The sequence below is a fragment of the Odontesthes bonariensis genome, chromosome 5 (assembly GCF_027942865.1).
Source record: "Odontesthes bonariensis isolate fOdoBon6 chromosome 5, fOdoBon6.hap1, whole genome shotgun sequence".
In the NCBI taxonomy this organism is placed as follows: domain Eukaryota; kingdom Metazoa; phylum Chordata; class Actinopteri; order Atheriniformes; family Atherinopsidae; genus Odontesthes; species Odontesthes bonariensis.
The window spans coordinates 19,327,635-19,343,962 of record NC_134510.1 but is presented as its reverse complement, the minus strand read 5'-3'; the positions used below and the strand labels follow the sequence as shown (position 1 = coordinate 19,343,962).

The window sequence follows — 16,328 nt, the reverse complement described above, 5'->3', positions numbered from 1 at the left end:
AAATCGATTTGTATCCACATTACCTCGTTTTCGAAAAAAACACCTTCCACACATAACCGAACATCTGCGTTTTCACCTGTCTTGACAACCCAAATGCATTTGCTGTTTTGCGCAATCTGCCCTCGTCAGCTAAATAATAAAGTGTGCACGCAACTTTTTTGAGCACACTGACAGGTGATCGCATGACAGTGGACTGCCCCTCGATATGAGGACGTAATAATTCCGACAGCGACAGGAGTGAGGAGTAGGCTACAACTTGGGCGTGTAAAATCAAGGCTGTAAACAGCGCCTGCACAATAATAACCACCACAGTTCTCAAGGCATCCATGCTTCTTCAGTAAACAAAGGTCGCACTTTAGACTTTAAAGCAGATTTGTTGTTGTTTTGGCGCATATTGTGACGTTCGAAAACGCAAAACTCCGGTTGTCTCTGTCTACACGCAGCTGCATAAACGGAGTTTTCAAAAATCTTCACTTTGCCCGGAGTTTTTAAAAACATTCGTTTACGATGCGTTTTTATGCGTTTTCATGTGGATGACAGGTCCAAACGTAGAAAAATATATTCGTTTTAGCAGATACCCGGCTACGTGTGGATGGGGCCTTGTTTGACTTTACTTTATTTTTACATGTTAGAAACATGTAATCTCTGTTAGAATAGTCTATCTGAAAGACATCTGAGAGTGAAATCTTGTTTAGTACGCTGATTTCCTGACTATACAAAAAAAAAAAGAGCAACAAATCAAATTCATCTTCACATGATGAACGATGGTGTGGTGGTTAGCACTGTTGTCTCACAGCAAGAGGGTTCCTGGTTCAAATCCCTGCTGGGGCCTTTCTATGTGCAGTATGCATGTGTGGGTTCTCTCTGGGTACTCTGGCCTCCCCGCACAGCCCGAAAACATGTATGTCAGGTACCGAATGGCCGAATTGACCGAATGTCTGAGTCTGAGGGTACATGGTTGTTTGTCTCTGTGATGAACTGGTGACCTATCCAGTGTGTATTCTGCCTCTTGCTAGATGACAACTGAGATAGGCTCCAACACCCCTAAATTGGATAAAGCATTTATGGAAAATGAATGAAAGTCCATTTTTATCCCTAAGTAAAACCCTTCCACTTACTCCCACAGTATGGCCATTTATCAGCTGTTCTCATCACTGTATATGTTCTGCCTCTCCTCTGATCCCACTCTTCTGTATCTCCTCTCAAATTCAAACATGGTTTAAACAACATCTGCTAAACTGAAGAGAAAAGCCTCAGAGGGTAGTAACATCTCACTGAGTCTCGTAAATGATAAGCCAAAAAGAGATAAGCCAGATTCTTCTGTCACTAAATATAAAGCCTGTTAAACTATTCTATCCCTGAAACCTAAATAAGAATAAACTGAGGGCACACTTACACTCTTGGGCTGGAATCCTAAACTTTAACTTATTATGTTCAGACAAAAAGTCTAAGAAACATCAAACTTTCCAGTAAAAATGTGAGTACCTCTGTATGAAGCATAGCTGAGAACTTTTCAACTCAGGTGTCCTCCCATTTAAACATTTACTAAAGCGTTTATTGGTTAGTCAAAGGCGAATTTGTTCTGGCTGTGTGGATAAGGAAACAACTCATCAGAGCATGCTAGTAAAAGTAAATTTACTTTATCTCAAGGCTGTGAATCTTCTCTTAAGCTTTATGAATCCACGCCGTGTCACCTGTGCACAGCAAAACCTGACTGTCTCACCAAAAACAAAGATAGTGACCGTGACTCCTTACATAACTGGCTCACCAATAAAGTTGGTGTTAGGGTACGGAAAGTGAATGTTCAATTCTACAGTGCCCCTGAGTAGCTAAATAGTCAAAGCAAAAATTAGCTGAAGGTTTCCCCAAACGGTCTGTGGACATTTTGAAAGATTAATGTTTCAAATGCATTTGCAGTCAATCAGATGAAAAAAAAATGTTAATAATGAAAACTCATGCAGCAAATCTATAACATGATCTTCTTACATAGCCAAAAGTAGCCAAAACTAAAGTACTGTCCTGGAAAATGAGGAATCGCCAGGGCCTTGGGGCCACAGACCCCTAAAGGCGCTAGCATGGTTGCCGCGTCTGTCACGGTGGTGTCGCACCGTGACGTCAAAATGACGTTTCAGGCATGGCGCTTCCCTTGAACAGACGGCGCAGCGCGTTGTCGTGCACCAGTCGATTTTTGTAACTTGGCGGCGCCACCAACGAAAAACCGGATGGACCGATGTGAGACCGGCTCAGTCAGGTGGTGCGTTTGTACAGACAGCTGTACAAAACTGCAGTGAAACAGCACAGGGAGCACATAAACTCCCAAAACTCGTGCACAGAGATTGGCAGAACTTTGGTGAAAGAGGGAGAGTTCTGTAAGAATGTGTGGAAGAAGCTACGGGACAGATACGTGAAGGCAAAGAAGAGGGCAGAGACTCTGTTGATGCCGGGGGCTTCAAACCTTCACCTCTATTAACTGAATTAAAAACTTAAAATGATCCGAAAACTGCAGCAGTATCATTAATTACAGTGTTCCTGCTCTTGACTGCTCTTGTTTTCTTCTCCACTTTCGTGGTTGTACAGTAGAGGTAACCGTCACGTAGCAGCGCCACCTCTATGACGGAGAAAATTGCAACTTCTGGCGCAACGACTTGCGCCACTATACATGGCGGGCACGAAATCGTGACGTCATCAACACCGCTCGCGCTAGCAGACGCGGCAACCATGCTAGAGCCTTAAGGCCTCAAGAGCCACTTGATTACCTGCAAATGCCACTGGAATGTCAGTCTAATGCCTTTCCTTTTCAGCACTGTATATGGTAATGTATGATTGCAAAATAATTTGGGTTTAAGTTGTGGAGGTACTGAATCACTGGAGTGGTTCAGAAATCCCCTTGACTCGTGTCCCGAGTCTGTCAGGAGATCCCAAATACCAAATACATCCAAAGGTTAATTTTTTGTTTTATGGTTTGATTGTAAAATAATGATTGAGACTGCACCTGCTGAGTCAATGTTTGATTGATCAAAGGACTAAATAGAAGAAAGGTAAATCCCTTGGGATCTTTTTTGGACAAAAAGACTAATCTTCCCAACGAGATAGTTGTTGTTTTTTTCTGTTTGCATGGGTTTAGCAAAGTGACTGCAGCTATGCACATACAATGCTTGCTCACGAATAGAAGTGTGGCACATCATAAACACACTGTAAAACATCATGCGGGACTGATGGAATTCATTTATGTGAAAGTGAAGCCCCTTAGTAGCTCATCAATCTTTTTTCCCCCTCAAAACCCAAATGAAGAAGTAATCAAAACTGAGAAAACAGGAAACGCAGAAAAGATGTTGATTCTTCGTTAAACTAATTTCTTCCTGTCCAATGAGAGATATCTCTGCAAAAACAGCTGTGTCTGTTGTTGAACCTATCATTTTTTCATTTTATTAACAGGTATTTGTTTTATTGATTACATATGTGTGCTAACAATTACATTTAACAGACTGAGTGCTGAACAGTCTAAATTTACAGACCAAGGAACTTAGTCACAGTGATAAGACTTTGATTCTGCCTTCATCATTTGAAGCTTTCAAATTTAGTATGGTTCGGCTTCATGCAGAAAAGATATAGACATACAGATGAAGGGGCAGAGTGATAGGGAGACACTCAGAATAAGGGAAAAATAAAATAAATGAGAAGCTGATAGGAAGAGAAGCCCATCTCTCTTTGGGAACTCGGAGAGATGATGAAAGAGAGAAGAGAAAAGTCAGCAAGCAGTCATCAGGGGCAGAAAAACACAAGCATGTACAAAATACCGAAAAACAGATAAGAGCAATGGTGAGAAAGTATTGCACGCAGGAAGGGAAACAATATAGCAAGACACCAAGAAGGAGACTGTTACAAAGGGCACATACAGTTTGATATCAAAAGGAGTCGAAGAAAAAGATAATTCACTCATGTGCTCCCATGCTGTTTGACCGAGCCACCGCCAAATTACTAAACCATTAGCTTGATGGCACCCCCTGACAGTCCGCCCCCCACTGACCGAGAATGATCAGAGCAGTCGTTTAAATGTCTGCCTTTACGAAAAGTCTGAGAAAGCACCATTTTCAGTGATCCATTCACGACAGCAGATGAGGACTGCAGACCCAGGGCCAAGTGTCAGAGTAACCGTGTTTCTGTTGTTCATCAGCTGAACATTTACTAGATAAAGTAGTGGAGCAAAGGCTGTCAAAAGGCCAAGATTGAATTCCTACATTTTCCATTCAATCATGAGGATAAATTGATTTTTCCAAATATCTACAAATTGAAAAAAAGAAAAAAAGAAAAAAAAAAAAAAAAAAAAAGAGTCATGAAGAGTCACATCTTGAACTACCAGAATACTGTTTGAAACCTGAATACGACACAGAATCACAATTCTGTAGCTTGACAAACTATTCTGTTGGCAGTGAATCCTTTAATGTCTAATTGTTGTGACAGACATGCTGAAAGACTGTGATCAATGGAAAGAGCTGTATATTCGGGGCTGACAGCACAAAATATGTAAGAGAAACAAGAGGAAAGTTTACACAATACACAGATACCACAGTCCAATGAGACTCCATAGAATGAAACTGCTAAAGGACAGTTTATGTTAGAAGTGTAAAACAGAGACAGGAACCTCCCTGCAGTGTATACTAGAGTGTATGTTAGTGAAAACATTCTGGGTTTAAGGTTTGGATGATCTGAACTGCTGGAACTGCTGTTGTGTTCGCAACAGTTTGACCATTGTGTTGTACCATATGAATTTCTTTTCTCTTTCTCTTCCTTTGATAGCCACTCATAGTGAGTTATTAAGTCTTATAGCATTGTACTGGATAGTTTTTCACTTTTTCAGGGACTTGAGAATTGAATATCCAGCTTCACAGTGATAGGCTTCGCACCCTTTTCACTGCGGCATTATTACATTATTTTCTGCCCAGACACTGAGCAGAGCCCTGGTATCCTCAGACGACCAGTATATCATGTCCATTGCAGCAGCATTGTTTTTCAAATCGTCAATGCGTCTTGTTCTGAAGCACCTGCCCTCCATCAACAGACAGGTAAGCCTGTCCATTTACGCCTCATACTTGAGCTGGCTCTGACTGGCCCTAGGGTAACTAGCCTGCCAAAAGTCCTGGCCTATAGTCCAGAGGGAGCCCCAGAAGTGACAGTAGAGACAATAATGGCTTTGGCATGCACTTGCTTGTGTGTTTTTGGCCTGATGGAGTAAATATGGATAGTGTCTGTCAGGAGGCCGATCCAAAATACCAAATGTATCAAAAGCTTTATATTCTGTTATTATCATCGGGTCGATTAGAGCTGCCAAGAGTGTTACAAGGCACTGAAAAATTGCAAAAACACAAGGTTTGTGTGACGGATGAAACTGCATCTTTCTCTCTCTCTCTCTCTCTCTTATTTTTCATTTCTTTTGAACGAACATAGATTGATGAAAATCTTGTCTAGGAATGGTCAGAATTCCCGAGTCCTTTTATTCTCAGTGCTGCTCATTTGTGTTTGCATTTCATTGCATTTAATTTTTGTCTACCGTTGCCATATCTGGGGATGTAGAAAAGTTCCTTAAAAGTAAAAGTAAAGAGCACCTACCGATTCTCAGGATCTGGTGTGGTCATGGCTCGTGTTACATAACACATCTTCAATGGTATGCATCTCCTGTCGCCGTTCAGAGAGAGGGAGGGCTGGGTAGGATGGCTCGGAGGGTCAGATGAGGAGGAGAAGGTGAAGGGAGGACTGCTGGGGCGGGGAGACTCAGGAGGCAGGGCCTCCCAGCTGATCTCTGATACAGGGGAGCCCTTTTTGACATATGGCGTGGCCTCACGCATGTACTTGACTGAGGGGAAATAAAGATATTGATTTTTACTACGAAGTCCGTCAGTAAAGAGGGATAAACAGCAACACAAAAGGAGGCATATTTTTAAATTTCACAAGGCAACATCTAATATGTAGATTCCTACAAATACAGAGATGGCTGGCAGCAACTTCTGTTAATAAAAGAGTAAATTATCTTCTTGTTTCTACACTTTTCACAGTATAAATTTGTCTTTTCAAGTGTTTGATAAACAAACATCATCTAGATTAATAATATCGAAGAACACCATTGAAATGATATCAAGGCCAACTGCATAACTTTGTTTCCTTTTTCTGGCGCAGGCATGGTTTTAATCTCATCTGACAAACAGAAACTGTGAGGTAGTCACAAGTCAGAGGAAGGATGTGGTAATACCGCAGATGTATGTACTCAGTCATAAATTAAACTGTTTAATCACAGTACAGCTTAAAGGACAAGACCGTTTTTTTTACATTGGGCCCTTGATTTCACATTATAACATGATGTTCTACTCACCCCTGCTTGTTGTTGGTAATTTGGAGCTGTTCCGAAGATATTCGAGAGGCGTCTGGCTGCTCTCTTGAGATATTCGGCCATGAAACGGTTTCCTATGGGCAACGTTATACAGGCACAAACTATGCTGTTTATAATTTATTAATTACTGTACACTAGTACTGATAATGTGGAGGTGCGTCGCTTACTTAAAAAAAATCCGGGTTACTGTAATTTTGAATTTTAGCCGAATGAATAAATAGGCAGCAGGTCTGTGGGCTGTCTGTGGTAGTAGCACGACGATGACGTCAGTAACACCCACGTTTATAATTTAATAAATTATAAACAGCATAGTTTGTGCCTGTATAACGTTGCCCATAGGAAACCGTTTCATGGCCGAATATCTCAAGAGAGCAGCCAGACGCCTCTCGAATATCTTCGGAACAGCTCCAAATAACCAACAACAAGCAGGGGTGAGTAGAACATCATGTTATAATGTGAAATCAAGGGCCCAATGTCAAAAAAACGGTCTTGTCCTTTAAGCACTTGGTAGGTAAACAGTAAAAGTCACTCGGCATCAGCAGAAAGATAAACCAACAACTAGGAGGGTGGGAATTTATGAAAACTTGTTAGTATGTAATTTCCCTCTGTGGTCGCAAAAGTTACAACATGAGTCTGTTTGATATTTCAATCATCCAAAGATAGTTAGTAATGGACTGATTCAATCTGTGGCATCACTATTACCCCATACTGCCTGTCTGCCTCTTCATTTTCATCTGTCCAGTAAAGCAAAAGATGATATTAAAAAACATGTTCAACTATAACTATTATTATAAGGTATGCAAATTAAGGAGATCTTGTTTGCTGCACAGACAGCAGGAGGCTCAGTGAAAAGATTACCATTTGTCTTTCTATTACAATGAGCTGGCACAATTGGCACTCAATGCTGCCAGTTTGAAACAAAAGCAGCAAAATACAAACATGCCAAAAGCCCAAACACCCCCGGGCATCTTTTCATCTTTGATTTCAATTATGATGATTTATTCATCTATTTATTTAAACAGGAAATTCCTCAGCGATCAACCTGTCTTTTACAAGATAGACCTGGTTGAAGTAGCAGCTTTAGGGTTAAATCAATAAAACATAAAAAGCAGAAAATACAATATGATATGGAAGAATCCCCAATGCGTTGATGAGTCACACTTTCTATCTGCTGCAACAGGCAGGCAGGTTCACGGACAACCAGAACACCTAAACACAGAAGCTCTGCAGCGGATGCTACAAACCTGGGAAACTTTCCAAGCAGGAAAAAAAGAAAGCTTTACATGTAAATTCAAACCGTGAATCACTGGAGGTTTGATAACTATTTTAAATTCCTCATGTACTCATCTCTTGAGGGAAGTAAAAAAAGAGAAGACAGGGCACGGGAATGGAGAGGCCGAGATAAAGTGGGTGCTCAGTACGCTCTCTCTGTTCTGAATGTTCTGGATGCTTGGTATGGCCTGGATGACTAATTGGCATGTCCAGTGCCTCGAATAATTGGCATGTGGCTGGCGCCATTTCCAATCCCGCATGTGAACTATTCCGGGTAAAAATTACTGTGAGATGGTGTAACAAGCCTAACCGCCAACCTGTGAAGGAGGGATGACAGGCTGATGCATAACACGGAGGAGGAGACGGGGCTGATGTGAGAGTGTCCTCAATTGATCCACAGTAGCGACGTGATCCAGTTACACAGAAGAATAACCCACAGAGTCAGATCAGATTAAAAGGCTAAAAACAGCTGATATATTTGTTCAAATGTATCGCTGCAGTGGAAGTCAATGGACTGACGAGATGGAATCTGCAGCAGACACATGATGACAAGCATGTCTAGTTTTGCTTGTAAAGAGCCATCCATTTATAAGATAAGAATTTAAGAATTTAATTAAAAAACAAGTTAAGATTTTCTGATTAGAAACAGACCTTTGAGAGCTTGAACACACACTGTCTGCAACCACGATTTATTTATTTTTTTGCTAAACACGATGAAGCAAAAGAAGAACATGACACAGGTGAAGTCTTCGTGAGGAAGGAATTTATACTGATAACTTGGAATCATGCATTTAGGCTCTGGCTTGATTTTAAAAGGATTCTCTATCATGCACATCAAGGGCACAGACTCATTTTTAAAACAGTGGAAAGCACTGCGCTCCTTACAGGAAAAGAAAATCTAAATACTTTTATTTATGTTTTATTAGGGCATAACACTGCAGCTACAGCCTGTAGTGACAAGGCACCTCCCCCTAAATGAAAGTGCACAGCTGAGCTATAGCATGTGAGAAGCTACCTCATGGAAACCAAACTGTGGTTTTCTCTTTATGTCTCATGCTGTTAAAAAAACAAACAGAGAAGACAACATGAAGCAAGCTGAAAAAAAGGCTTGATTATCCTTTTCAGTTACACTCATACAGCAAAGCCATCTCCATTGCAAACCAGCCACTCACTATTTTTCACATTTATTTAATTTGACAGAAACTGCAGTCATGCAGCCAAATAGCTGCTTTGTGAGTCATGAATTTCCAGTCAGCTTGCTAAAGAGATTAGTGTTTTTCTTTTTTAATTGTAACTTATTCTGTGCCCTGATACAGAGCCATATGTGTGGGGGGTGAATAAATGGGGAGTAGTCCTTGCTATCATTACAGCGGAAGTGTGTACATGTGTGCATTCCCTTGGGCCATGTTTCTGTTTCGCACCAACGCAAGCCAACTCTGCACAATAACCTCAATAGCAGGAGAACAGCTTGGAGACGACAGGGCTCTGGCGGCTTGAGCCTTTATTTTAAACAAGACTGCTTCGCGCGTACATAAGTCACACCAAAAGATCCCAATAAGGGCCTGCCCCCACACCCCTCCCCATCAGTCTCAATTCAGTTTTCCATTTTTTTTCTGGCTCATTTTCAAGACAGAGCATGCATGCACAATTAAAGCTTTTCTACAATGATTGCCATTCCGAATGAGCTCCTGCGGCTGTTCAGCTCCCCACAGAAGCTCTCGTGCCCTTCTGTTTATGACTGTCAAATGCCATTTTTGAACTGTATTCAGTCCATCACTTACACATTTGCTGATGAAATTTATTTATTTTGGGGGTGTTAGTGCTTGCTGTATTGATTCAACAGTGGATGGATTTCAGTTGTGAATGAATGAATACACACACAAGCAAGTGTGTTTGCACTGTCACAACCCACTTAACAAACACATACTCTCCAGTTCATGACAACAGGTGTAATTAGAGTATCTCTTTGTGTCTCTTATTTAATTGTGTTTGACTGCACTTAATGAGGTCTGAAGTGATAGGACTTTCTACCATATGCTCCGAGCGCGATTCTCTCTGAGTGAGAAAATGCACCACAGGAGAAAAAAAAAGAAAAAAGGGAGACCTCCTCTTATAAGGCCTGTGGGAGAGAAAGTATAAGAGAACTAACCAGAGCAAGGAGGTGGAAAAGAACAAATAGGCTGCAGTGACTGCAGAATGAAGCCTTTTATGCCTGGATTGATATCTGGATACTAGCAGCACAAAAGAGCTTTACAAATCCCCCCTCAAAGTATCTTTTTTAAGATTCTGACCAATGGCTCAAAGTGCCTTCCCCGAACAATGTAACTAAAATGAAGACCGTTTTATCAGTGGGAAAGTGGCATTTAAATTTGACCTCCATAACGGAGAGTGACCATTTCGACATTTGAGGATTAAGATGGATCGAATGTCATCTCCCAATATACTGCCATTAATCACATAAAAGATGGAAAGCTAGAATAAGCTGAAACGACGTCCAGGTTTCTAGACTAATTTTTTTTATGGTAGCACTGGCGTTCCCTGTTAAATATTTTAGGCACAGCAGCACCAACACAGTAATCTTATTGCCATCTTTACTATTTCACTGATGCTTTGGTAATTAAATAGACAGTCACAGAAATATAAAACTGTCATCTTATTTTTAAAAGAAATGGTCTAGTGGTGTTGTGTTTCACGAGAAAAGATGCACAGCTCATCCTCTAATTTTAATCTCTTTCTTTCAAATATAACAAAACATTAGTATTTCTGTAAAATGTTGTGTTAATCTTCATACGGAAGCATCGGTTCTATCAGTAGAAAAAAAAAATCAATTGGGTGCACACAACTGTACAAGTGAACGGTACGCATGCGCTGCGGTTTCTGACAAAGTCAAATTCACTTTAATGAATGTTCTTAACAATTCATGGAGACTCTGTGAATGACACCCCTCTGTTCACAAAGTGTAAGGCTGTATTGGATTTTATTGCCATTTCAGCCTCACCCAGACCTCAGCCAGGCCAAATAATAGATCTACGCCTTTATAATGTTCGTAGTAAATGCACTGCTATGTCATCAAGATATCTGATCCCTCATAGCTCATGCTTCATGCTGTTACTGGTAAACCAGTCAGTGAATTAGTTTTCTCCTTATTGGGCCACACTGAAAGCAGCAATATTTGGGACTTGTTTCTTTGAATTTCCCAGCTTTATTTGCAAAAGGTGGGCATATTTGCAAAAGTCCCATTGGTGGCTTCCGAGGTCAGGACAGTAGAGGCTGTGGGTATTGTTGAAGCACAAGAGCTAGAGGGCATAGTGTCTGCCCTGCGGAAAGCCAAGCACGACTGCATAAAATTGCAAGGTGTCTGCGACATTCTACCAAGACCATCAAACTTCTGCACATCCGTCTCTCTTCCAGGCCGCCTAGCGCATCACAGGAGCCAGCAGGCCCCTCAAAACTGCCGAGGCCGCCAGATTTGCTTCAAGTTGGCTGTTGATAAGAAGAGGAGACTGTGGGTGGCATAGTGTTACCTCTAGATGAATTCATGCTTGATCAACCCCAGATAGTTCAGCTGGGTGAGGGTATTGTTGCAACACCAGGCAACCACCGGAAATGTGCTTGACGATGATGTCTGTTAAAAGTGAAAACTAAAAAACTAAAGATTGAATGTGGGAAATTAAGTTTAAAAAAAATCTAGCAGGTAATTTCTGTGGATGTTTGCAACACAATGCGTGCTCAAGACATGATATCTGACACCTTAGTTACACAAAAAATGAAAAATAAAAAATGAAACCTGAAATAACTTAAATAATAACAATTACCCTCGTTTGTCCAAATTGAGCTTCCCATAAGAGTCCAAGTGAAAATGAAAACAGACAATGACATGTAAGAATAGAGCAAATACTACGGCTGAAGTGTTATTTCTTTATTTTTCCCTTTTTGTGGATTTTATGGATGTGAACATACCAAGGTACAATGACAAATCCATGCTGCCGTGTTTGTAGGTTGTCCCCACACCCCCCAAAATGAGAGCCGTATTTTTTCTTTATGTCTTTACAAAGAAAACATTGCTCACTTTCATAAAAAAAAAGAGAGATAATTCAAAATCTCATAGTAACTGCTGCAATCGAACTATTGATGTTTCACAAAAAAAAATAGATGAAAGACATGCTGATTGAGAGATTGCACCGAGTTACAGAAGCTAGTGAAACTCAGGCCGGCTCAAACACGGTGCCATAAAGTGTCATTATGGAATCTATTCTTTGTTAGTGCCATAATCAACCTTTTCAGCTCTTCCAATTGAAAAAAAAAAAGACTGTTCACTTCCAGTAACTTACTCTCTGCTCAAAGCGTGATGCAACATTTTCATTATCGACAGTTTTAAAACCAGAGAGCATCCCTTATTTCTGCATGTGGCAACATAAACCACCTTACTTCCTAAAAGCCACAACCCCATGACAATGACAACAGATGGTAGATTTTACAGTACGCTGTTGTCTGATCGACTGTGACAGGTTCAACGAACATGGTAATAAGTGTCTAATGGACTTTGTGTCATTGTTAGCCATCCTGGTAATATTGCATTGAAATTATTATGCCTGCTCTTAACCGACACGTAGCTCCTCTACAGAAAAGTTCAGTTTGTCACAATCACAACTTAGCCCGTCGAAAACAAACAAAATGTACAAAAAGACAATGATTACACCGGGAGGGGGAGTTTTTTTGTTCTCTACACACAAAGCCAACAGGATAAACAGATGAGTCTTAGCTGCAGGTCCTTGGTCTTGTTTTGACGATATAAACATTCACAAAGGAGAGGAATGAGTGATTCAATCTATTATCTTCGTCACAACAATAACCAGAGCAGCTCCGCAGTTGCTGCTATTATCATTACCATCACCCTCTCTGAGTCAGACTGCACAAGCTGTAACAAAGAGAGGAGATGCTATTTTCTCTAATGACATAAACAGTCAACTAGTAGACACACCGACTCTTTTACACACACACGCACGCACAAACAGTGGCATCAGTCTAGACTGCACTGCTGATGGCTGTATTAGCACACATGAATACACACAGTGAGACAGACACACACTCATGCATTCAGACTGCTGACAGCAGCACACACATGCACACACTCTTCCAGATGTCAGGTGATGACAGGTTCAGCTTGGAGGACTGAACAGGAGAACTTACAGGACACTGACTCACATCCTGCCTGCTGGAGAACTGCAGGTGTTCTGTATTGTACTCTGACTTTTTAATTCTTCATTTCTACTGCTTCTATGTTTATGCTTACCAATGCTGTTGCATGCATGCAGTGAATAATGCCTGGTCAAATATCTGCTTTATCTGAGGCCATTTCCACTGTGATAAGAGTTGTGTGTGTGTGTGTGAGAGAGTCCTTTCATGTAATCTGTAGAGAGATATTCAAAATTAAACATGATGGGCGTTTCCACACAACTTCTGGAGTTAAAATTAGTGTATTTAGCTTCCCACAACTGATAAAATCTGCGGGTAAGATTTGTGCTTCAAGTGAACTGAAAATGGTAAAGTAGCCCCAAATCAAAATAACTTAGGAAGGTAAACCTGATAAAGTTTTTGTAAACTACAAGTAAAAAAAATGCAGAGGATGAAAAACGTTTGATAAAACTCCCTTTCTAACACAAAGAGGGGCAGTGTTTTGATTCAAATAAAGGCGTAATCCTAATTAATCAGAATGCCAAAAAAGAAGGATTTGTTTGGTTGGATTTTCAATGTCGACTTGAGTAAATATTCTAGAAAAAGGATAAAAGAGAGTTGCAATGGGAACTGAAAATATTTAGACAAGCAGAGAAGAGGCCCATCTGTCTGCAATACGCTTTCCATGTATTTGATTCAACAATACGGAATAGAGCTGAATCACTTTTGACATTTTTACCCAGTCAGTAACGAGCAGGGTTGTGAAGAGTTCCAATTCAAGCCAAAACATCATATTTTCTTAGCAAAAGCATTTTTTGTGCTTATACCTAATCAGACAGTAAGATAACATAGAGAAAATACAGAAATCAGGGAAACCCAAACTGCAGTGCCCAAGGAGAATGTAAATGAAAAACCAACAGCATGCAGTAAGGCAGGTCTGTGAGGGTTGTGGGATGAATGTATAAAGAACATAAACAGGAACGGGGACATTATGACAGGGACATTGTATGTTTGACAGCTTTTTCCACCAAAGCAGGCTCTCACCATTTACAGGGATGCTGTTCCTGTAATATGGTTTGATTTACAGAAGTGAGTTTGCTTTCTCCTGTCCCATAATGGCAATGCAGTGCATGGTGACACAATGCTGTGGAGACTGAGACTATTTTACCACTTCCCGCTCAACTTTGTTACTGGACCTGCATGCATGTAGCCGGTAGTCGCAAAACACACAACCGTATTGGTGCGGGTGGACATGAATTCTGCATTTCTTCGTGCCTTTCAGCGCATCTTTCAAAGTAATGTATGTCAGTGGGATGTTTAGTGAGTGTCTTCAAGAAGTTTTTCTTTTTGTACAAGGTGCGAGAGTTGTCACGCCGTAATCCAGGAAAAGCATATTTTGATGAAGTTAGTTATCAAAATGTACATTCTAAGCCATGATGTTTTTTCTAACCTTAAACAAGTTGTCTTTAATGTGTAAACCCACCTAACAGTGACGGTAAGCGAGTGGAAACATCAACAAAAAACAAAAATGGCATTTGAATTTACAAATGATATACAATTACAAGTTCATCTAAATACTACTGGTTGGGAAAGGAGTCAAACTGAGGTCTTCAGCTCGATAGTCATGTGTGCTGCTCACCACCAAACCCCTCGGACCCCCAAAATGCCTGTTAAATGTGACAAACATTCATTTCTGGGGCAATTTCACAAAAAAGCCCTTATATTGTATTACTGTTTGATTTTATTTTTTTCTCCGGTAGCACCAAAAAAACAAAGAAATAAATTAATAAATAGATAAGGGACTTTTCCACAGAAACACCAGATAGTTTTACAAACAGATTTTTCTATCCACTTTGGCCTCTCTACAAAAACAATGTGTTCTATTCCCATGAAATTGATCTTCTTTTGAAAACCTTGGACAGGGGGATAGCATTTAAATTCAAAGTATCCAGTATCCAAAGTTTTTGGATTGCCATGCTGGATTCTGACAACTTTATCTCCTTGGTTTGACATAAGAATTTGCACCCGTTTCCCCTTTCTTGAAATGGCAGCTAAAGTTAATCTTATTATCAAGACTTTTTTATAAATATATATATATATATATATATATATATATATATATATATATATATATATATATATATATATATATATATGTTTGCACATAAACTTACAGTTGTCCACTGTTTATATTGAAAAACGGAGGTGTAAGAATGTACTACAGAGGTCACTGCCTTCTTGGGCACCACCTGTGTTGCTGGTTTCAGACAAGAGCCAATTGAGCATCAGGTTACTGGGAACAACTTTAAGGACGAAGTAGCTGTTGCTGCAGGATAGGAAGAGAATTTTCTTTGTTGTCTTTGAGGGACCTGCTTTGCACCTTAAAGGGATATTTCAGTTTCTTTGAAGTGGGGCTTTCTAAAGTATTCATGAGAAGTCCATTCCTTGCCTGTAGTAGACAAAACTAAAAGTTTTCTTAGTTTGTAGAATCAGATGAGATCCCAACACTAGAGCTAAGCTAAAAGTTACTTCATTTGGGGCCATCAGAAGGGCTCATTTTTCACCAGCTTCTAAAAGAACTCAAACCTTCAAAGTTCTGGATCAACGAGAGTGAATGCTTTACTGTGTATTTGAACACAAAATCAATTCAGCAGCACACAGTTACATGAAGATGGTTCACCTAATGTAGCAGCATGGTCCAGGTTGCTACATTATGCGGTTCAGACATTGTAGTGACAATGCAAACAACTATCGGCTGCAGAAGTCATATACTGTAAAAATGCACAAAGTAGCTCTAGCTCAAGCAGGTTTGAGTTGTTTTAGATGACGAAAATATTCGCTCTTCTTTACAGCCCTGTTCTGAGCAGCTTCTAGCTTCAGCTGGTCCATCACGAAACCATCCGATTCTCCAAACTAAGAGCCCTCTGACTGCAGTCTACTGCAGGTAAGATGCTGACTACTCAAAATTACATCACACACCCCAAAGAAACCGGAATATTCCTTTAAGGAGAAGACAGCTGTAATGAGATCACCTGTCAGTGATGTCAGAAAAGCTGTGCCCCCATTGCACTAATTAGAAGGTAAGGGTTGATAACAGTTACCAGTCACTGTGAAACTTGTGTACTGGTTGTTTTTTGTATTTTGGTGTGGATTTTTTTTTTCTGAACAGATCCACATTTTCATGACCAACTGTGTTGCACAGACACAAAAGTACAGATTGCACATGTCTCAAAGATAAAGAAATTTTGAGATTATACATTACTTTGCTTTGAATATCCTAAAAAAAAAATATGTGTACATTGGCAACTGGACTTGACTGATTACTATGAAAGCAATGCCAATTTGCCCGCTGAACACATTTCTGCTGTGTCACAAAGTCGTCAGTTTTGTTTGACATATAACAGCAAAGGTCATCTCAGGGCCTTGAGAAGAGCCAGCACTTAGTGACAATTTCAAGTCTTAAAAGAAAACAAAGTACAGTAAGTGTTCAAAGGTTTTA

General features: G+C 40.2%; 1 protein-coding gene across 1 annotated transcript in view; it reads right to left on the bottom strand.

Annotated features, from left to right (window-relative positions):
- Nucleotides 1-16,328, bottom strand: part of sntb1 (syntrophin, basic 1) — a 37,369-nt gene that overhangs the window by 17,486 nt on the left and 3,555 nt on the right. Inside the window, exon 2 of the mRNA XM_075465125.1 lies at nt 5,608-5,851. Within this exon, the coding sequence (XP_075321240.1) occupies nt 5,608-5,851 (244 nt within the window). The remainder of the gene's footprint in view (nt 1-5,607; nt 5,852-16,328) is intronic.